Source organism: Trichoplax adhaerens, genomic scaffold (assembly GCF_000150275.1).
Source record: "Trichoplax adhaerens TRIADscaffold_23 genomic scaffold, whole genome shotgun sequence".
Classification (NCBI taxonomy): Eukaryota; Metazoa; Placozoa; class Uniplacotomia; order Trichoplacea; family Trichoplacidae; genus Trichoplax; species Trichoplax adhaerens.
The window spans coordinates 820,724-843,531 of record NW_002060964.1 but is presented as its reverse complement, the minus strand read 5'-3'; the positions used below and the strand labels follow the sequence as shown (position 1 = coordinate 843,531).

Here is a 22,808-nt window from a genome sequence, read left to right as displayed (position 1 = left end):
ATCTAATTGATAATATGAAGTTTTCCGCAGTCTCACATTTAGTGATAATAAATTTCTTTTCTCAATGCGTTTGTATCAGAAATAATGAAATTTTTGGCAGACCTGCATGTAGTATTAGTAGACCTCTGCTCAATCCATTTATATCGATAATACGAGTAATATAGATTTTTTCGCAGGCCTACTTCTACAGTAATACTAATAAACCTCTCTTTGATCAATTTACGTCAGCAAGAAGACATTTTTCGCAGTTATATTCTCAATCGGTAGCTTTATGAAATAAATTAAAAGGAAATTCGGTGCTTGCATCTTGTTTCTTACTGATTTATTATTAACCAGACTCTATGGAATTGAATGGATGACAAATTTGCCTTTGATTTTACTTTCTTTTACGAACTGCATTACAATTGAACCATGAAAAAGAGGCTGTTGTCACCTAATGTCCGCAATATCAACACTAACTAGCATTTACCCGTAGAAATAAATCGATTATCTATTGTCTGCTGATATATATTTGCTGATGGAAAGAAGCAAAGTTAAAGTTAATCAACACTGATCACTAAAGGCAAAGTATAGCAAGATCAAATTATAGATGTAATGATGAGAATAAAGCAATTAATTTGACTACCAAACTATGATCTACAAAATCAGTATCATGATAGCGCCGATGAAAATAATAAGGCAATACCTAGCATATTCTTATTATTTCTATTGATTGGTCTTGAGTGAAAATTTCTTGCATTAAGACAATGTTTCAACCGGTACTAAAAATTTTCACGCTTTTCGAATGATATCACGGGATTATAAAGTTTCGTGGCAAAATTTGAATCAAAGATATGACTGAATTGACAGTAGTTTAACAGTATTAAATGTACATGTTTTCAATTTATCGTGATAGCAGACAATCATATCAAGATGTTATAATATTCGCAGTCTGTTTCGATGATTTAATTTAAACTTCCTAGGAGCTAAGTATCGATGAAACTATGACTACTTACTGGATAAATAGAAATCAGTCTATGTGACTCAAGATAGTTTCTTGGTGAAAATGGCCTTCATTTTTTTTGAAAAGAAACCGTGTACAATTAAAATAACTATCATCAAATCGTTTCGTATCGATTGATAATGCCTCCAGGTAAAAAAAATAGTTCAATTACGGCAATACCATTTTATTTAATTCTATTTACATCATGTAAACACTATACCCACAAAATATTTGATATTATGATCCTTTCTAAAGTTATATAACTCCTTAAAAACTTTATGAAAATGGGATTGTTATTGTTAAGTTCCTGCAGCAACCAGTAGTAGAAAGTAATACTACCACACTATTAATGCAAAATGAAGTATTTCCCATAGAATTCTTTATCCGCATATGCTGCCATCATCGATTAGGCATATATAATTCAAGTCATTATTGTAATCATGACGTCAACAAAATGAAAAACTTAAACGGAATAATAGCAGTATTAAAAAGTCTATTCTCTGTGTTTTTATAATATTGATTATCACTTGACGACTAATTTTACTGGCAGCCATGATAGATATCAAGATGAAATTATTTGACGAGTTGATGGATAAGTTTAAAATGTAAAGCATGTAAGTCTATACAATTTTATTTTCTCGATATCCTTAGTATTAAAATGCAGATCGATCAATTAATAATTTATAACATTACAACAGAGTCCAAAGTGAATCAGACTTGTTATAGTAAAGTTTTATACATTTTTGCCACAACCTTGTCCTAGATTATAGTTTACGCACTGGATAACCATTGCCATTGAGTTTAAAAGTAGCCCCACTTCTATCTAGGGTTTCAAATTCGTTTGAAATAGGAATAAAAAATTGCTCTTTGATTTTAAAGGTGAAGTCTATCAACGTTTTTAAATATAGGGTATATTTTTTTCCTACGATATTTTTACACAACCACAGAAATTACTGAACAGCTAATCTCACCGTTATGAAATGCAATATCGTTATAATCTTTGTAATGACAAACAACAGTCTTACTTTTAACATTGTGACGATAGAAGTGATTTGATAATCATTTCTAATACAATTTTCTTCGTCATCGTATATATTTAGCTGCATCATCGTTCTTCTCATTATTTCTACAGGAAATAAAAATAAATTCTTATATTGTGTTTACTTTATAGTTTAGCATTACGGGCTAATGTCTATAAAATCATTATTATTTATAACCTAGTTATTAGCAAGTTAGCATACCGCAGAATAACAAGACAACTACTTTATTTAAAATTCAGCAATAAGGATGAGAGAAGAGGAGTGGATAACAATCCGATAGCTTAGTGATTATTATACGAATTTTTCAAAACCCAATGTACATTTTTACAATGAACGATTTTATCCTTAAAACTAATAACAGAAAGCGTAGATTTACTATTATATCGGTAGTGAGTAGGTTGGGATAGAGATTGATCAGGCGATGGAATATTTCTCCTGTAGTAAAATTATTTCTAACTTAAGGGATTGTAGTAAACATTTTAATGAGTTTAGGTAAGGTTTACTACCAACTAGTCTACTTTAATGTAATCGCTATGCAAGAAGAGTACTGGATCTATAATCGAATTTTGATCGATCGATGATATTATATTATTCTCGGACTAGTAATGTAGTAATATAATCATGATTAATAAATCAAGAGTAAAATATTGATTGATACTGTAGTTAGAATTATTGAATAGGCAATTTATAAAAAATTTGATCGGTTATAGAATAAGGGACGAATTCAATTTAAAAAATTGAAATAATAAGTTTGTGATAGGCAGACTTCCTTTTCATTAATTCTATGAATTTTATCCTGTTTCATATCCATCATTCCTCATTATTTTCTTTGAACGAGATTACGGCTACTATTTGCCACATACCACTTATAGCAAAGTATAGACTCAAGTCAGATTTATACGAGTTATATTATCTAGCATTGTGGTTAAAATTAAGATCGTTGAACGTGAACGTTTCGTGGTACTATAGACCTGCTTGATTTAATATTCGTTTACCATACAAGTCCATTATTTAACGTTAAGTTTATGGTGCTGTAGCCATATACGAGTAAAATTAAACCTCTATGAAGCAATTAGAAACGATTAAGACGTAACGTACATAACATCGATTTCAAGTACATTAATCTACAAAAGTAGAGCGTAGATAAATTAACCATTTCTCCTGTTGACAGGCAATGGTGAAGTACCGGGTTGATTGATTTAAATTCAGCTGGTAGACCTAAGGCCATTAAATGGAGAAAATGGGGATAGATTTAAAACGATCATAGCATTCGGGAAATAGTCTTCTGACATTTATTTAAGATACTCGTAAGTGAGCCTTGAAACGCGAGCGATGCCTTTAATTTTTAGTTGCTCTACAGTATTCGTTTGTAGACCTTCTTTTGTCGATGCAAATTCATTTTGACTCAATTAAGTTATATAAGATTGCGTAAGACAAACAGTATGTCAAAAATTAAGCCAAATAGTATGTTCGTTTTTCATATAAATGCTGGAGATTGTCTAAATTTTATCTGGATGTTGATAAATTGAAATTAGGGCAATATCTAGGAAAGATTATAAGGCCAACACGAGTTATTTCAAGCAATTGACCGCCAGAATTGATAGTACATAATGCAACTTAGAGGATTGCCTAAGGCGAGTGGAATAGTGCAACGAGCACTGGTCTTGCTGCAATATTCTTTAGTATTTAGGAAAAGATTGTAAGGTTTATATGAGTTATTTCAAGCAGGTTAGCTCGCAAGAATTTGTGATAGATAATACGAGAATAGAAGGTTGGTAAGGCGAGCAGAACAGCGTACTATGTAATGGTTTGCTGTAATATTCTTCAGTATTTAGGAAAGATTAGAAGGCCTATATTAATTTAATTATTTCTAGCATGTTGACTTGTAACAATTTACAGTACATAGCACGCGTTCGAAGATTGCATAAGGCGAATGGATTAGTGCCATTTGTACTGGTTTAGTCGCAATATTTATCACGACCTATATAACAGATTAGCTGCATTACATCTAGATACCAATAAGCTGAAAATAATGATAATATTTACAGTTCAGAAAGGACTAAAAGCCTATCGGAATTTATTTATTTTAAGCCCGTCAACTTGTAGATTTAAAAAAAAGTAGTACAAATCTATCAAATTATATAAAGCGAGCAAAAATAGTGTTAATATCAGGTTGATCATGGTCTCGTTGCTAGATTTATTCTCATCATGGCAGTAGATTAGCCAGCCTTACTTCTAGATATCGATATGTTGAAAATTGTGGTAGTATTAAGAAAAGGATTACAAGGCCCATCTGAATTATTTCAACCAATGAACTGTAAAAATATTGGAGTCCCGTAACGTGCGAATAGTATGTAAAATTAATCGAAAATAAAGAGAATAATGTACTAGATCTTGGTCTTGTTGTCAGGTTTTACCTGCAATGTAGCAGATTAACCTGTACATATTCTATCCTGATATCGACGAATTCTTTACAATAGGCCTACATGTAAATTTGTTGCGACCCAAGGTTGTGAAATACTGACGTAAAATTGTCAAAGTGGAACATTGCTGGTCTTAACGGACTATTTTTAATCGGCAGTAGAGTACTTGCATTAGAAGTTGATCAAATCAATCCTTGAGGAGAGAATTGCATCTCATTAATTGCAAGCCTATTGACTTACATGGACTTCCAAATCGATCCAAATATACCCTATGGAGATTGTGAATGGTGAACAAGAATGGCCTTAGTGCCGTCTTGGCTGTCAGTGATTGCTTTCTTTCTAAATTTTAATGATTAAGCTGTCGATAGATTGTAGATGACTTGTAAGGACAGCGAGTCCGAGGTCGATCAATTCAATTAGAGAGGACTACACTTGAATAACAGGATTTCAATCCAATTAGTTTGCCAATTGTCAACCGTCAGCAGTAAATAGTAATCGTTGTACAATGTACAGCACTCGTAATTTGCGTTGTATGGAGAAGTTCACGAAATAAACAACTATCTTAGCGTATCATATTTCATCTGCAATAGAATAGATTGTCTTATTCACGATGGTGAGCTAGTGGTCGATTAAATATGACCTGTATCAAATGCAGTGGATAAATTGAATTCTCAAGGAACAGACTACGTCTGAATCGATTGCAATGCAAGTAAATGACGTGGGAAATATTTGAAATAGGCAATCAAACTCCTATGGCTAGGAAAGGATTAACAGCGAGCAGGAACAGTCTTGATGCAGTTTTTTTTTTGTATCGGCGATACAGTAGATCACTTAATCACCATTGGCTATGGGCAGATTAAATAGTAGAACATTAATTAGAACGATGGAGAATCCATGCAGATGTAAATGAATTGTTTCGACATTACTTCCTTTCAACCTCTAACAGAAAGTAGGAGATGAATTTCTATTTCATGTAGTCCATTGATTCATCCTTCCTTTGAATTGGATAATAGCTAATATTATTGAATATTTTATGATTGATGAGTGCCTGGACTATTGGATGGATGATTCTACTTGCTTCCACTTACGTCATGGCCATCCTATCGGATTATATTTCTTTTTCATTCTTTGACGGCCATGATGGAGTATCACGTGAACATTGGCCAAACCGCCGGCCATGAATACAGCGATGATAATGTCGGGATTTTGTAAGAGACATCATGGCGCTAAACGATTGATTGGAGTGTAATAGAGTTCATCAATTGCAATTGTTCCTGTTGATTGATTAAACTGTTTCAATTCAATTGCTGTTGTTAACTTAGTTGGCTGTAAGAAAAGGCAACACCTGACACATTTATTCAATCAGATAATAATGAATTCAAATGGGAAAGAAAGAAGCGATTCTTGCCAATACAAACTAATCGTTTCTTTCTTCTAGCGTTTTTTAGCCTTTTGTCAATATTGCTTGTGATGAAAATAAGTTCTCAGTACAGGTTACGTTGAATGTTATTTCACCTTCGTATACTCCAATTGTGGAAATAGTCCATGTCATATTCAAACACATGGTGAAAGTAAAAACAGATTGAGGGTTAGAAAGTTTTTAATTGTAACCAAACATTCCATCATTCTTTTTTTGCGCCTGATATTACACCATGCTTTAAGACAACTTAACTCTACTCAACGATTGGAGGTAAATTAGATGTAATTAAACTTGTCACTTGATCGCATAATATTATTGTCAACTTGATGAACTTTCACTTTAATCATTTATCTACAGACTGTAAGCGTGGTAGTATTTAATATCATTTCACTATCAAGCGCTTACTCTTTCTACTTATAATCCATTTCTTTACCGTTGAAAACACTTTATCCTCTATCCGTTCTCCATGCCAACTGTCAATGTCAATGCTGTAATCCTATTTGATAACGAGACAACATTTTGCAGTAAAAGTTGTCTTTTCATAATTGTACTTGATCATGATAGAATAAAGGAATAACGATTTCGCTTTCATCCATTACACCGTTATGGCATTATCGCCAATCAATGTTGCTGTTTGTTTCAATCTTTTTTATAGCCGGAGATTACTGTAACCATGTTACCAATTAGGCTATCTTCTCATTTGAGTTTGAAAACGAATTTTTTTTTACTTAGAATACCACAAGTTTACAGTCAAACGCTAGTAATAACGAGATAATCATCGGCATTGCTAAGGAATCGTAGTTTAGGACAATAGTCGACCATCTTTTCTACTTTAGCCATGATCATTAGTCTTGAATTTTGATCATAACCCATTTTCGAAGCATGATGTCAACAAGTTTTGCATCCTAGTAAAATTCGTATCTTAAACACTAGCCAAAATAGAATCATGCTGAGCAAAGCGGCTAAGTGGCAGTAGAGGATAATTAGGCACTATATTAACCATCTCTTCCATAAAGTGACTAAAATACTCGTTGTGTAGGCATGAGATATTTTCGTTTGGAACAGTGTTTTAAACGAAAACAGCCAATGAGTTCCTAAGCGAGGCAAAGGAAAGGGGAACGAGTTGGACTTAAATCAGGGATAAAGGTAGAGGAATGCCTTATCCAATGTTACTATCAAATTACAATTGCAGTCTATTTTCTTCGCTGGTTAATTCCAATTCTTACCATAACTTTCATGGAAGCAATCAACATCCATCAAGCGATGGATCGGATGGAAGCAAAAATACCCACTATTGCAATTCTATACCAATCCAAAATGCTAGGGATAGCCGCTACCCTGGTTACCGTTTGATAAAATTGATTTCATAGAGTAGCGCTTGAAGACTTCACTTCAAAATCCCATGTCGAGAAGAATAACATGAGTAGGTTAAACTGAGACAGTAGCTAGGAAAGAATAGCGCCAATAAATAATGATAGAGTCCATGTTTTACCTATTCAACAGAATAGAATAAAATTGGATGTCCTAGTTTGATGTTTTATCCTACTGGACAGAAACTTGATTATTTGTACAGAAGTGAAGGATATTAGAAGACATTTTTTTTTGAATTGGCATGTAGCGATATCAAGCTACTCGATAGTGCATCCTATCATCATGATAGCATAAAATGAATAAGTTTTGGTTAATAACCTAATAGAAAGTGCAACCACGTTACTTTCCATTGACTTTAATTAATCATGATCCATTTTCATCCTCAATCAGCATTTTCTTTAATAATTTTATGCTCCATTCTCCAAACTATTTTAAGTTATAATTGTTTCCAAATGGATTAATTGTTGTAATAGAGTAGCAACGATAATATTACTAATTGGTGATAGAAAATAATATCATCCTTGCATTGGCCAAGATGCATTTTTTATTATTGAACGTATGAAAGCTGAATAAATAATCGGCTAATGTAATAGTTTAGATATCAAAGGAGGTTTGTTTTTCTTTGCTTGATTAATGTAAGAATATTTGATATTATTTTACTTACTTAACAGATGCGCAAAAGCAGCAGTTAAAAAAGAAAGTTATCAAGTATCAAGGCAGTAAATCATCACCGCATCGTTCTGGCCTTCAACAAAATTACTCTCGAAAAGTAAGCATGAATACTGAATTTCATCGTGCATCACCGACACCATTAATCCAAAATCAAGCCAAGGCTGCTCTTCATCCCTATATCAACCAAGGTTAGATTGGCTATCCTTTCTTTTACCTTATGTTGCTTAATTGAACAATTGCAAACAATCGACTGTAATGCAGCATTTCGTTTTGCTATCGTCATATAATACTAGTGTTTAGTACAAGAAATAAAAGGGAATAAAAATACCTTTCATCCTTGTAATAATCATCTGATTGGATCATCATCTGTTAGCATGATGTAATCGAGCTAAAATTCAATGGTTTTTATCTTGTTTAACCTAATATTCTCTTTTATACCTGTAGTTATAAAAAAGGAAGATGATCAGTCAGACAAGGAACGGTCCATCAAATTATCTTCCTTTTCATCTTTCGCTTACGTTACATTAGACGATCTCCTAACCTTAATAACTCAGCACCATGAGAGAAGGATATCACGTCGAAAGCATAAGGTAAGCTATAAATTGACGCAGAATTTCCTACAATACTTTGGTAGGAGCTTGATGATAGCCAAGAATGGCACATCCTAAAGGGCCATAGTATTCTAATCATACAAATGAGATAGACTATTAGCAATGAAAAGGGCCGTTGAGCTTCCACCCACGGTTATAAAGTCGGGATCCGATTTCATCTGAAACTTTTTAAACTATGTCGCACTTTCTCTCATTCTAAACAGTTCGGCTAGCGCTAAAGTATATCGCAGTTTTTTTCTCCTTTCGGTTTTAAATTTTGGTACAACTGCTCGCTTTCACAAACTGGATCAAAGAATTTATTGAAAAATAAGTTGTTACTGTTGGCATTCAACGTGCTAAAGTTTTCACACTTTCTTGCAGCTTATATCAGGATTATACTTTTCTCGGCTAAAATGTTTATTGGCTTTGCTAGTGTTAAACAATAATATAGAAGCCATGAATAAAGATATGCTGTATAGTGTTAACCTATCTGAAAACAGGCAAAAGATATGATTATGTTCACTGATCTTATTATCCAATTAGTGGAATTACCTGTACCAATGCAGTATATTGAAGATTTTTCTTATTTGATATACCTTTACTTTATCCTTACCATACTTTTCCATAAAGAAGTTTCTATTATAGGCCTTAACTTAATTATTTAAGAGACGAACCGTTGCACCCTATATGATCGATTGACCAAGGTGCTACTTTTCTACCACTGATATCATGGCCCATGAAAGATGGAAAAGTCTCTTACAATAATAAAAGCTACTGACATATATTGAAAGTCAATATTGGTGTAATTTCTCAATCAATTTGCCTATTAAATTACAACCAATTTCCTTGAATATAATTGAGGTTTAGTAATTATAAATACGACTTCGTACAGCTAAATTTAATAGTACTAGGCACCAAAGAAGAGATAGAGAGACTAAAAATGAGCCTTCAACAGATAGAATCTTGTTCGACTTCTTGATTTATCACAAGTAGAATGTAACATTTTGAGTAATGGCTTTATCGAGCAGTTCTACTTTAGTCTAAATAGGCTTTCTTAGCGGTGATAGAATTTTTTATAGCTGCAATTAAAGGCTAAATCCGAGCAATATCATTCCAAAAACATTAAAAATTTCGGTATTCATTGCTAGCAAATAAAAAAAGTGATGGATTAGATATGAAATAGGAATATACAGTATATCATATAGGTATTAATTAGAAAGTTTTACGCTTTATTTTCATTTATGCTATTGCATCGTATCTAGAAAAAAAAAACATTACTGCAGCATTATTACGCAGATGATTGTACTGACATGGATTGCTCAATATTTGTCACGAAGTAACGGCATAGAACGATTTAAACTTCTACCATTGAGTTAAACTTGTGTATTTGTATCATATTTAGGAATCATTGCTGCAGTTTTCTTGTACAATATACAGACTATTGTACGACATAAATTGATTAATATTAGGCATTAAAAACAGTTTAGAACTATTTAAAAGTTCTACAACTGAATTAAGCTTGTGCATTTGTATTACGACAGTTTTATTATACAGACTATTTCACAGGTATGGATTGCTTAATAGTAAGCACGAAATAACAGTATAGAACGATTTGGAAGTTCTACCATTGAATTAAACTTGTGCATTTACATCATACCTAGAAAGAAAGCATGACTGCAGTATTATTATGGACATTATCGTACAGACATGGATTCTTAATGTTAAGCACGAAATAACAGTATCGAACGATTTGGAAGTTATACCATTAAACTAAATTTGTGCATATATATCATGGCTGAAATTACAGCAGTAATGCAGCGCTGTTAAAATAAATTTTTGGACTTACGTTAGGTTTTGTAAAATTTAAACACGAATTCATATTTAACTTTGGGTAGGGTAGGATAGATGGAAGTGCAGATGAATTTTAAATCAAAACTTGAAATAATTGGTACTAATTTAAATCATTTTTATCCATTCATTCTTTTATTACGCAGCTGAAAGTATTTTTAAGAGTGAGAAATAGCCCAGATAGTGATGCAAATTCAGAAATATTGAAAATTGATGCATCAAAGAAACAGGTTACTTTAAATCATCCAGATTTGCAAAGAAGAGGATCAAACAGCTCAAATAAAGTATTTGCATTCGATTCCATCTTTAATTATGGGGATCAGCAGGTAAAGTATTCGACATAGTGCTTAATCTTGTGAATATCTTGCAGTTTTCTCGATTTAAGGCAATGGTGTGATTAAATTAAATCTTTAAATGAGTTCGAGATAGGGTATCTATTGCATATTCAATTGATATCCTATAAACCAGCCTTAAAAAAGATCTCATTTTAAGGAATTGGTAAATTCTGATGTGATAGTAATATGTTTGTTGTTTACACTGCTTAGCTTAAGCTTTGTGATCATACTGCTACATCTATTCTACGTCATGTACTCTATGGACGCGATGGCTGCATTTTTAGTTTTGGAGCTATGGCATCAGGTGAGCCGTGCATAAATTTTATGTTCTATAGCTTTCAGCTGCATTGATGATTTGCATGAGAAAACTAGTGCATACAATGTTTGCCTTTAAACCGCAAGTTATAATTTCGTTGATGATAGTTAATAGTTTATAATAATAAGAAAATTGCAAAAGATGAGCGCATAGCAGCTCGATATTATACTATGACATTTTTCATCTCATTTTCCGCCTTGTCATTACTTAAAATAATATATTCAGGAGAATTAGAAATATGCATTAAGCAAAGTACTACCTTCTGCAGTTTTATTGAGATTATTTACCAGCAGAATAGATATGTTTTCACATTTCCGCATCGCAATGATCTTAATGTGCTTCATTTCATTGAAATAGTATAGTCCAATCTGTGTTAAGGATGGATATTTACTGTAGGGTGTTTGATCATTTATTAAAGTTTTAATATCCTTCCAATACAGGAAAAAGCTATACCATCATTGGAAATGATGATAAAGTGGAAAATTTAGGAGTTATACCTTACTCATTGATATGGCTGTATCATGCAATAGAAGAAGAGCGACAAAGGTAACTTGTAAATAATTATTCCCGAGCAAGTAATAAAATTTTATTTATGCCAATTTACAAAATCATGAATTGCCTTAATCGTTGTAATAGAATATGGGCGCAAGTTATAATAGTGAATATTTAAATAGTGGACATAAATGCGCAATGTTGCACTATATTACTAAGACGAACTATACCTTGCTACCTAAATAATCTAAAAACTAACTTATTGATCCAATAGATCAGGAATTAGTTATTCTGTACGGATTTCAGCCACAGAAGTTTATAAAAATGAAGTACGAGATCTACTCGCAGATAAAGTAGCAGGTAAGGAGATTATTGAACCTGATAGATATGAAATTGACAACATTTAGAACTATTAAATTTTGTTCTTAGATGGCAAAATGAATCAATCTCCAGGAGTATACTTAACTGAAGATGGCAATCCGGTATATAGCAGCTAAATTTTTATCACTAAAAATGTGTACAAGATTTCTTACATTGTTGTAGTTCAAATGATTATTAATGAGTAATAGGAACATCAAAGATAAATGATTTGGTATTGTAATACTTTTACTGAGCAAATTATATAATGCCCTATGTTATTTCGCTATGCAATTTTTACAGCTTAACGTGGAGGAAATACGAGCTTCTAGCCTTCAAGCAGCTCTTAATTTATTCGATGCAGCAAACGCTGCTATAAATTGTAATCAGAATCCGGGAAAACGACAAGGAAGTTTGATGTTTATTGTTTATTTATATCGTTATAAGGAACAACAAATGACGCCAGGTATTGTAAGCTAAAAAAATCATCAGATTAAGAAAGACCTATTGCTGAAGATGTAACATTTCTATTTCATGCAGCCAGTAATATTTTATGCGATCTTACATAATTCCTACATATTTAGTCGAAATTAAATTTTTGTTTTACAGTTTATGGATTTATCGTCCTTATAAATGAACTAAAACAGCAAGTCTTATCATAGATCTAATGTTGATTACTTTCATGCTGATTCTTTGCAGCAAATAACGGCCGATCTCGCCTCTACTTTATCGATCTTGCAGCTACTGATGAAAGACAAAGTCGGGAAACTAGTTTGATATCTCCTATTGGCAGAATCATATTATCCTTACTATCGGGTGGACGAATCGCAACTAATAAGTATGCTTGTATTTAATGGCGTGCATCAATTATTTCCACTTAAAAATTTTTGATTACAACAATAACTATGTTACTAGTATGCTCATAAATATTTTCTCAATTCCTATCGATAGCCGGAATAAGTTAATTCAAGTTCTGCGTGAGCCACTAGGCAATAGCAAATGTTATAAAACGATGATTGTGAATGTATTTAATCATAAAGAAAACTATTTTGATGCTCTATCGACATTAAACATTGCATCCAAGATCTTAACTGTGGAAAAAAGGAAAAGGATAAAGGTATGAGTATAATTTCAGAGTTCCATATCTGGGATACTACCTATAGGATTATGGATAAAATTGATATGCAATAATTACTAATGCCGTACTATACATAAATGTTTATATTTATCATAGGGCTACGCATCTGATGCCAAAAAGTTTGAATATGAAAATCAACGTTTGAAATCTGCTAAATCTCAAAACGATATTCGAAAACCTCGTGTAACCTACGCTAAATCAGCTTTTAGCGGCGGTGAAGACGAAATGTCTAGCTTTGAAGAGCGCAGTGATGAGGAAGCACCGACGATTACAGCAATTTATTTAGGCTGTAAAAATAATAGTACCAATCGCAATCAACAACATCAACCTCGCCATATTCGTAAACATCATCATCAAAAGACAAAGTCGGACAGAACAACGCAGTCTACAGACAAATTAGCTCTTCTAAAATATGAACCTCGACGAGAAAAATCTAAAACAGACTTATCTCGCAATGATAAAAAGCATAATCGAAAGGTTACTAATCCTTCCAATGGGAAAGGATATTCATTCAACAACGAAAAGGCGATTCACGATAAACACATAGATCAAAATAGAAAGATTAATTATCCTATTAGAAGGAAAGATAAGAATTCACATCGGACTGACTTTGACAATTATGCAGACCGACATCAAAGGGTTCGCTCTATGATAGAGTGCGTCGACCATTCTAATTCCTACGTTAACATTAATCAACTGTTAACTGAAGAAGAAGAGGCAGCCAAGGCAGAGAATGACCATTTTGTTCGTCTTAAACAACGTTCTCAAAGTCATGTAGCTCTTCATCAAGCCCACTATTGTCCAGATCCTGCTAATTCGAACCTATTTCATTCTGTCAGCACATCAGCTTTAGCGACAGTAGAGACACTGTACGATGATGATGCAATACGACAAAATCATAATAATCTTCTAGTAAGAGATGACGATATCGAAATGGATGATGGTGTGGAAGATGACATAGAATTTATGCAAGATCGACATGACGAGGATAAATGTCATGGCGATGAAATGATTGAGAATAATTGTTCGCCAAAGATGCAAACAGATTATAACCCTATGATACAGCAATCACCTATAGTCCCTGTCAGGAGTAGCTCTACAAATAAAGGTTATAAATTTACTCATCATCGCTCGAGTAACTGCGATCAAGGCTATTCCACCAGATCGAGTAATACCAACGCTACTAATGGCGACAATGTTGGCCATGATCGTACGCCATCAATTAATAGAAATAGAGCCTCTCCGATTGAGAAATTGAATGATCTAATCTCACCTGTTGTGCAATCAAACATGAGCAAACAAGGTCATAATCAATCCGTGAATAAACAAGGCGATCATGTCCAAGCAGACAACTCCAATAATGGCAAATTTCCACCAGTAAAAGTAGGACGTGGTCATAGCAAAGGCAGAAATAATCGTCACAGCACGAATTTAGAGGATATTCATCATCATCAACAACATCGACATAGTGATCAACAACCACCTCATTCGACATCAAAAGGAAATCGAAATGTCACCTTTGTTAAGGAGGAAACGAATCGACCATCACCCAATAGAAATCGAATGTCCTATATACTGGATTCTGAAGAAAGCGAGATTGCCAATAAACGTACTATTCGTACATACACTGAGAAATCGGAAGCAGCTGCAGCAGCTAGAAATAAAGGCTATACCAACACGAATCACCTATGTGAACGAGCTCTTTCTCAAACTAGTCTAACCAACAATGGCGATATCCTGAAACCGTATATGAGAGCATCGATGAGACGAGCTTTGGTTAGAGGTAATAATAAACCAAATAAGGTCAATAAAGAAGCCAATCGACGTAAAACGATATGGGACCGATTCCGTGGAATTTTCTGCTTATCATCAGCAGATCATGATCAAGCAGCAACGCATGCTACACAAACGCAAGGTTATGTTATACCATCGAATATTATTCCACCAACTGTTGATCACGGCGAGGATAAACGTGAGATTTTGCAGCCAGTTAATTCTAATCTATCTAAGAAAAGAATGACCGCTTCCAATTTAAGCCTCACATGTGATTATGTTCGTAATTATAACTGTGACAATATTATACATCCTAATTTACATCATGGACGCGGGAGATCCAATCGTAGCCGTACGAATACTCGCAACTCTCGCAACTCTCTCAGCAACGTATCTAGTTCATCCCTTGCTGATACTCCATTTATTTCAACTGATGACGGTACTAGTTGTACTAGAGGTAGCTCGAGCCATGATGAATACCGAAATAGAACTCGATATTCGTCATGTTTAAATATTAGCGACCGAAAAGGAAGTACAAACCGAGGTAAATTGTCGAGATCTTATTCTACCGAATGGAATGATCCTAGAGGCCTATCAAGATCATGTGCAGATTTTACAAGATATCGTTAACCATTTTCAGTCAACATCTAAAGTATTGCCGTTACTATTCATATTTTCATTAGACTGTGATATAGCTAAATCGATTAAGAGGTATAGTAGCTCAGCTAGGAGACATAAATCGGATTTAATCGACAATAATTTGGATAAAAATTAATTTATTTACAAACGTGATCGAGGAGGACCCGTGTACGCATAATTTAAATAAGTACGCCAATTCGCTTATCCTGATCTTAATTTTAAGTTGCTTTATATCTAGACCAGTTGAGCTAGTTCATTTAAAATTGATCCATTTCTATATATTGACAGATGTATATATATATACATGTACAATATTGCAATGATGCATTTATTTATTATATAATAAGACGGAAAGATACGTGATTGATCGATTTGACTGGCACTAGAATTGAATAGAACAACAAAATAGGTTGTGGACATGTAATCATTAAATTAAGCTCAAGCAATTATTTAAGAGAAATTTTCAGTATGAAATCCATCCTATTTGTGACTATTTTGTGAAACTCCGTTAATATTAATTAATACTTGCTATGCTATTTGCAAACTTTTATCCTTTTTTAATATATGATAGCGTTGAAAGGGTATCTTGGATTCAGCATAGGGTAAATCATTTTTGTGCTCTGTTTGCTATTTAAAATCATTGCAAAGTACTTGTTGAAGATTTATACTATTTATTATATATGCATCTGATTTTATAATACTTTTGTCATTTTTGTCTTGTTTTCAATAAATTCAAGTCGTATCGTTAAGTTAAAGAAGGATGGATGTTGATTAGAATAGACTTTTAATAACGATGAGAAGGTCTTGTTTACTAATACAGTATTACTTTATCAACTATCAAGCGCTGATTGTATGTTATGGAGTAAAGAAATTGACTTTGCTAGCTTTCCATTGGGATGAGAATGTCTTGTTTATTAACTTGATATTACTTTATCTGCTATCAAGCGCTGACTGGATGTCATGGAGTCCAGGAATTGACTTTGCTAGATTTGTATTGGGATGAGAATGTCTTGTTTATTAACTTGACATTACTTTGTCCGCTATCAAGCATTGATTGTATAATATATTCTAAAATAAAGTCATTGACTTTACTAGCTTTCCATTGGGATGAGAATGTCTTGTTTATTAACTTGATATTACTTTATCTGCTATCAAGCGCTGACTAGATGCCATGGAGTCAAGGAATTGACTTTGCTAGCTTTGTATTGGGATGAGAATGTCTTGTTTATTAACTTGATATTACTTTGTCCAAGCATTGATTGTATATTATATTCTAAAATAAAGTCATTGACTTTACTAGCTTTGCATTGGCATCCATCTTGTTTCTTCCCGTTACTTTATCAACTATTAAGCGCTCATTGTCTACCATAGACTGAAGTAATTGACATTGCGATGAAAATCGATATCCAACGTGTCTGGTGTACTTCCACACATGTTAACAAGGTGTATTGTCCAATTTAGTCTATCGTGGCAATATTAAACGTTGCAGTCTAGCTCATAGACACAAGCAGTTTATTATTTCATCATGAAATGGTCTTTCCATCCATTCAATATGTACAGCATCTACATTCCAATATTATTAGGATGATCAACGTCCAAAACTCCTAGGCATCTTGAATCAACATAGAATGCCTGTCTCGTAAGAACGAATGAGTTTTATCAGGATTTTAAGCTAACTCACTCACCAACACCACTAGCATGAGTCGAGGTAGGGATTACCAAACAAAAATTTCCCCCCTTCATCCCTCATTTCTAATTTTTCCAATCCTCATAACGAGAAGAAAATTTTGTTTGGTAGTCCTTAGTCATGGACTCCTGGACCACTGGACAAAACCCGGTGACACCGGTATTGTTCTACAATACTGTGCGCTCTATACTGAAGAGTGGGTACTGTACACTGTATACTATACGTTGTATCGTACAGTGGTGAGATTCTCATAGTACAGCACTGTGTATTAGGACGGCAATCGTGACAGTAGACAATATTCCGTTGCAGGCATAGCGTCTACTTAAAATGACTAGTAAAATCGCTGCGGCCATATTTTAACTCAACAATTGCCAGGAGAGTCTGCAAAAAGCACAAATCGACTGCTCAGATCCTGATGAAGACCATTTCTCTTCGAAATCCTAGTCTCAGCTACTACTGTAGCAAGTATTACTGCAAGACTATAAAACAGCGTGATACCATGAGAGATTTTCAAGAGAAATCCTTTACAAGTTCCAGTACTGTACACTGTACACTGTACACTGTACACTCTACACTCTAGTGACTCTACAGTACTACTGTGTCCAGTACAGTAGTACTGGACACAGTATAATGTACAGTATTTTGTACAGTACACTCTGTAGGTTGGCTTACTTTAGCGGTTCGTCATCCAATCGTAAACTTAGAGTTGTCGGAGTCATCGTGCCAGCGCAGGAATTGATATTCAATAATTAATTTTGATATATCCAACGTAGACAGCAATCAAATCGACAGCAACTCCAGCTTGTGGATTGCAAAACACCACTTAAGGCTTATTAATAGAATTATACAATTATTATTCGAGCGTTGTATAACGCAATGGGTCATCGTCTGCTCGTAGCAAGGTGGAAAATTGCATGTGATTATGCAAAATGGCGGAAGGCTATTCCCTTGATGCAATATATCCGATGCAATTCCAACTTGGAGGAGGTAACTGATCTCTTCATCAATATACAGTTCTAACCGTTCCATGCCATTCATAACTGGACTCATTTGATAATTAGGCTGCATGTAATGTTGCTTGTGATGATTCGATGATATAGACTAGAATTGTGTACCCTTACTGTAGAGAGAGACGCGATCGATACGACTCGCATTTATTTCAAGCACGGACTAATGGAAAATTGCCGATCAATTCGATTAGATAAATCCAATGGATCCGTTCTTAGCTCAATATTTTTACGAGGACTTCTAACTTGGCCATGGATTACTCAATGACTTGTAAATTGAGGAATCCATCACCATACGTTTTACTGTAATTATAGTCGAATTAGACGTTTACGTATTGCCCTTGGAGTTGTACAATGTTTATTTCAAGTGTGCTAACGATCCAATAAATCATCTGTGCGTAACTCCTGCTTTGCATAATGAAAAACAGTCTACTTGCATGATAAATTCAATGTGCAGTTGAACGCTATTTAAACCAGTATTGATGTAAATAGGACTCGTACACTATAGCTTTCTATTCCATTAGCAGAGACTTGTACTTCTTGAACGATATTTAATGAATCATCATTCCACTTTTACCCATATGACCAACATAGAAAACAGTTGTGCATTCGCTTACAATACATTGTTGTCTTGGCCGCGTTCATCGAATGATCGTTGGCGAGTAATTGTTACGTCATGACGTTTTGTAGCAATCTGCGATCTATTTTCAAGCATCACTTTTATAGTATAGTGATCTTAATAGACTATATTGACTGTTCGTGACAAAGTGCAATAAACATGTCATCTCTGTTTTTAAAAATAACTCATTAGCAACGAAAGCCAGGTACAAGCTATTTCCAAGACGTTGAAGTCAAGCCATTTTCAGAATTCTTAACCGATAGCTTTGGACGCAAGCATGACTACTTGAGAATCTCTTTAACAGAACGATGCAACCTTAGATGTAAGTAATGACTGTGATAAGCCACTACAACTGAATGCAATGCATAGATTAATAACCGTATGCTGCAAATGAGTACATGATAGATGAGGATAGAATGGTAATTTCTCTATTTCTATTTTATCTGTTGCATTTTAGGTCAATACTGTATGCCATCGGAAGGTGTAGGATTGACTCCTCAAGAACGCTTACTTACAGCCGATGAAATTATCAAGTTATCACAATTATTTGCTTCTGAGGGAGTGACGAAAATTAGATTAACAGGTGGTGAACCCCTTGTGCGAAGGGATTTAATCGATATCGTTCGTAAGTATTACTTATTGAACTTGGATCTTGTAGCATTTTCGTTGTTGTTGAGTGTGGAGTAACCCTTATGTTAAGTCATGACAAATTTGAATTACCTCAAAGCAATTAGCGTTAAAATTTTCAGTTGGTAATCACTCTTGACTGCCTATAAGTGGTGTTGTACATTGAACTGTAGCTATCCATGCCTGTGTAGTGTAATGCGTAAAAGCTTGAAGATACGGTTCTCTGATAACAGAACAGCAATTTCTTCTAGCTGCGGCAATACTCTATTTTCTAGAATTTGTTGTTGAAAATTTGTGTAATTTTCTGTTGCAAACTTTACTCTTTAGTATAATTGATGTAGACAATAGAAGTGAATAGGTATATTTTAAAAAAAGCTGTCCGTCTAATCCATCCTTATTCCGTCTAATTTTATAGACTATCGAGAATTGAACTCTTGATGCGACAAGAGACTGTCTGTTCTAACCTTGTTTATTTAATATTCGTTGTTGTTGTAGGAGAAATTAATTTAATTCCTGGTATTGATGTCATTGCAATGACCACCAATGGAGTTACTTTAGCCAGGCATTTACCAAAACTTAAAGAAGCTGGACTTAGCTTAATTAATGTTAGTTTAGATACGTTAGTTCCTGCTAAATTCGAGTTTATCACTAGAAGAAGGGGATGGGATCGTGTGATGAAAGGCATTGATGCTGCTTTACAATTAGGCTATAATCCTGTCAAGGTATCATTGAGATTTGTTGTATTTTGTTGATCATTGTTAATGACTAACAATTTTTAATAGTAGGGATTTACTTGCTGTCAGTAGCTGATTTGATTTGAATCTTTAGTATGGACTTTATAGCAATGTGCGGTTGACTTGTTGTCAGTAGCTGATTTGATCTAAGCCTTTACCATTGACTTTATAGTAATGTGCTATTAATATCTCATCTCGATAGATAAACTGTGTCGTGATGAAAGGCCTGAATGATGACGAAATACTAGATTTTGTACAATTAACTGAAACGAAGGTTATAATACAATCAATGAATAACCTGATTGAAGATCCTTTCATATTCATGTTGATGACTAAGTAGTAATCGGTTATGACTGACTTTTATTTTACATTATTGAAGGCGGTTGACGTACGGTTTATTGAATATATGCCCTTTGATGGTAGGATGACAAAAAAATAATCTGCAAACTTTGTAATGCAGCCATTTTATAATTGTATTTTATTTCGTATAGGAAATAAATGGAATTATGAGAAATTTGTTTCTTACCAGCAAATGCTGGACATCATAAGGGATCGGTGGCCGGAATTGGTACGAATGCAGGATAGCCCCAATGATACGTCCAAGGCATATCAAGTTCCTGGCCATATTGGCCGAATAGGATTCATAACTTCAATGAGTGAACACTTTTGTGGGAGTTGTAATCGTTTGAGATTAACTGCTGATGGAAATTTAAAGGTTTGTCTATTTGGTAATGCTGAAGTATCACTTCGTGATGTGATAAGATCTGGTCACTCGGACGAGGAATTGTTAAAAATTATAGGAGTAGCGGTTGGAAATAAAAAGAAACAGCATGCAGGTATCATGAGAACTTCTTCTAGCGTTTTGGCTACCTGATTTGTAATTGTAAAGAGATAGGTGATTATTTTCTTGTTATTGATTTGTTTGGCTTGATGATGCTGCATTTTATACACTTTATTAGGTATGTTTAATATAGCAAAGCAAAAGAATCGGCCAATGATACTTATCGGTGGTTAAACGATATACGTATTATGTAGATATAGGAATTGTTATCATTGTACGTATTGTATAATGTACTTTGACTAGCTATTTCATATATATGTTTGCTAAGGTGCTGCATATTAACAGGGACTTTTCGATAAAAGTGATTTTTATAGAATACGTTTTTTATCGAGAAGTAGCTGATATTAATTAGTATAATGTACAAAGAATATTATTAACTTGATTAAGCTTGTAGCAATAGCCAAATGTGTCGAGAAAATGTAGATTGATTTTTGAACAAGATTTACCTTTATCCTTGTTATTTAGGATATTTAAATAGAATGGGTATATTTATTAAAGATTTGCATAGCAATCTGAATACAGCAAAACGACGCTTTATAAATCAATTTGGAATTTCAATTCCGTCTACATTCAGCACCTGGCGTTTTTTTCCGGCGCCAATTTTTCACCGATGCTATCGATCGACCCCCGCTCGCCTTTCAGATTTTAATGATTCTTACCTCAACAATAAGAAATTTACGCACGTTGATGGCAAAGGAAAGGGAAAAATGGTGGATGTAAGCCAGAAGGAAGTAACCTCTCGAACAGCCATTGCCAGTGGCACTGTTGTCTTAGCACCAGAGGCGTTTGAGTTGGTAAAACGAAATAAAGCAGAAGGTGGTGATGTCTTGACGGTATCCCATATTGCTGGTATTACTGGTGCAAAGCATACAAGTTTTCTAATTCCTTTTTGCCATAATATCAATTTAAGTGAAGTTAATTTAACGTTTGATTTGATTGATGAAAGATATAGCGTGGTTATTACCGCTAAAGCTGTAACTAAAGCGACCACGGGCGTGGAGATGGAAGCTTTAACGGCTGTCAGTGTAGGAGCACTAGCTTTATATGATATATGTAAGAGTGTCTCTCAAAACAATGTTATTACTGATATCAAATTACTGCATAAATCTGGAGGTCGAAGTGGGACGTATAATCGTAATGAAGATATTAGCATCAAGCATCATGATTTGCAATAAATTTTTAAGCTATGTTTCACAAATGATTTACACTATGCATACCAATAATGACGTTAGTGTCAATGTAATTATGAGTTAACTTGGCTTTGATAAGTTGTTTTTTTTTTTATTAATAAATTGGTATGGATTTTTATTGTACATTACTACGGCAGCATTGGCAAAGTACACGTGTAGGATTGTCCCCTTTATATGGTTCACTTCAAGTGGTGAAAGTTGGAAATCAGCACATTATACGATACCCACAAGTAGTTTTGGTAGTTTGTACGAAATGATCACTATACTCGTATGTTACTTGTAGAGATATCCCTCTCGTGATACTTTACGTCAAGGTGCTGTTGTACTATTCATATTTAGGTTGCAATTATGCTGACTTTAGCTCCGTGTTATCGCTGTTTGAGTCAAAGTCCACACTTTGTGCTTGCTCATTTCAGAATAACCAGTCCATGTTATTGAAACGCGATGACCCTTATTGTGTGGAGAGGTATTTCGCAAGGCTGCGATTAACGGTAGCTCGGCACAGTGGAGCAACGATAGTTATTACGAGTATAATATGGAAGGTAGTTAGTTATTCGGGGGATATTGTATGTACAGTATTAGCATTGGATCAATTGGATGCATGTTATCCCTAGAATCATGTGCGGAATATCTAGATTATAAATTGATCTCCATTTACTCGATTTCAGCAGCCGTGTATAATTCAGTTTTGCGATATGCAATTGGTC

General features: G+C 34.1%; 2 protein-coding genes across 2 annotated transcripts; both read left to right on the top strand.

Annotated features, from left to right (window-relative positions):
* Positions 1–8,011: 8,011 nt before the first annotated feature.
* TRIADDRAFT_61389 (uncharacterized protein) lies at positions 8,012–15,387 on the top strand (the record flags this gene model as incomplete). The annotated part of the gene is made up of 11 exons (XM_002117345.1): positions 8,012–8,096; positions 8,353–8,498; positions 10,493–10,672; positions 10,892–10,985; positions 11,438–11,543; positions 11,764–11,849; positions 11,919–11,971; positions 12,150–12,312; positions 12,546–12,684; positions 12,798–12,963; positions 13,081–15,387. The coding sequence occupies 11 exons, from the start codon at positions 8,012–8,014 to the stop codon at positions 15,385–15,387; spliced, it is 3,525 nt and encodes a 1,174-aa protein (XP_002117381.1).
* A 3,284-nt stretch (positions 15,388–18,671) lies between these two features.
* On the top strand, positions 18,672–22,086 carry TRIADDRAFT_61388 (uncharacterized protein; the record flags this gene model as incomplete). Its single annotated transcript, XM_002117344.1, has 8 exons — positions 18,672–18,752; positions 18,902–19,031; positions 19,167–19,334; positions 19,832–20,058; positions 20,273–20,344; positions 20,450–20,489; positions 20,562–20,906; positions 21,377–22,086. 8 exons carry the CDS (start codon positions 18,672–18,674, stop codon positions 22,084–22,086), a joined length of 1,773 nt encoding a protein of 590 aa, XP_002117380.1.
* Positions 22,087–22,808: the final 722 nt, after the last annotated feature.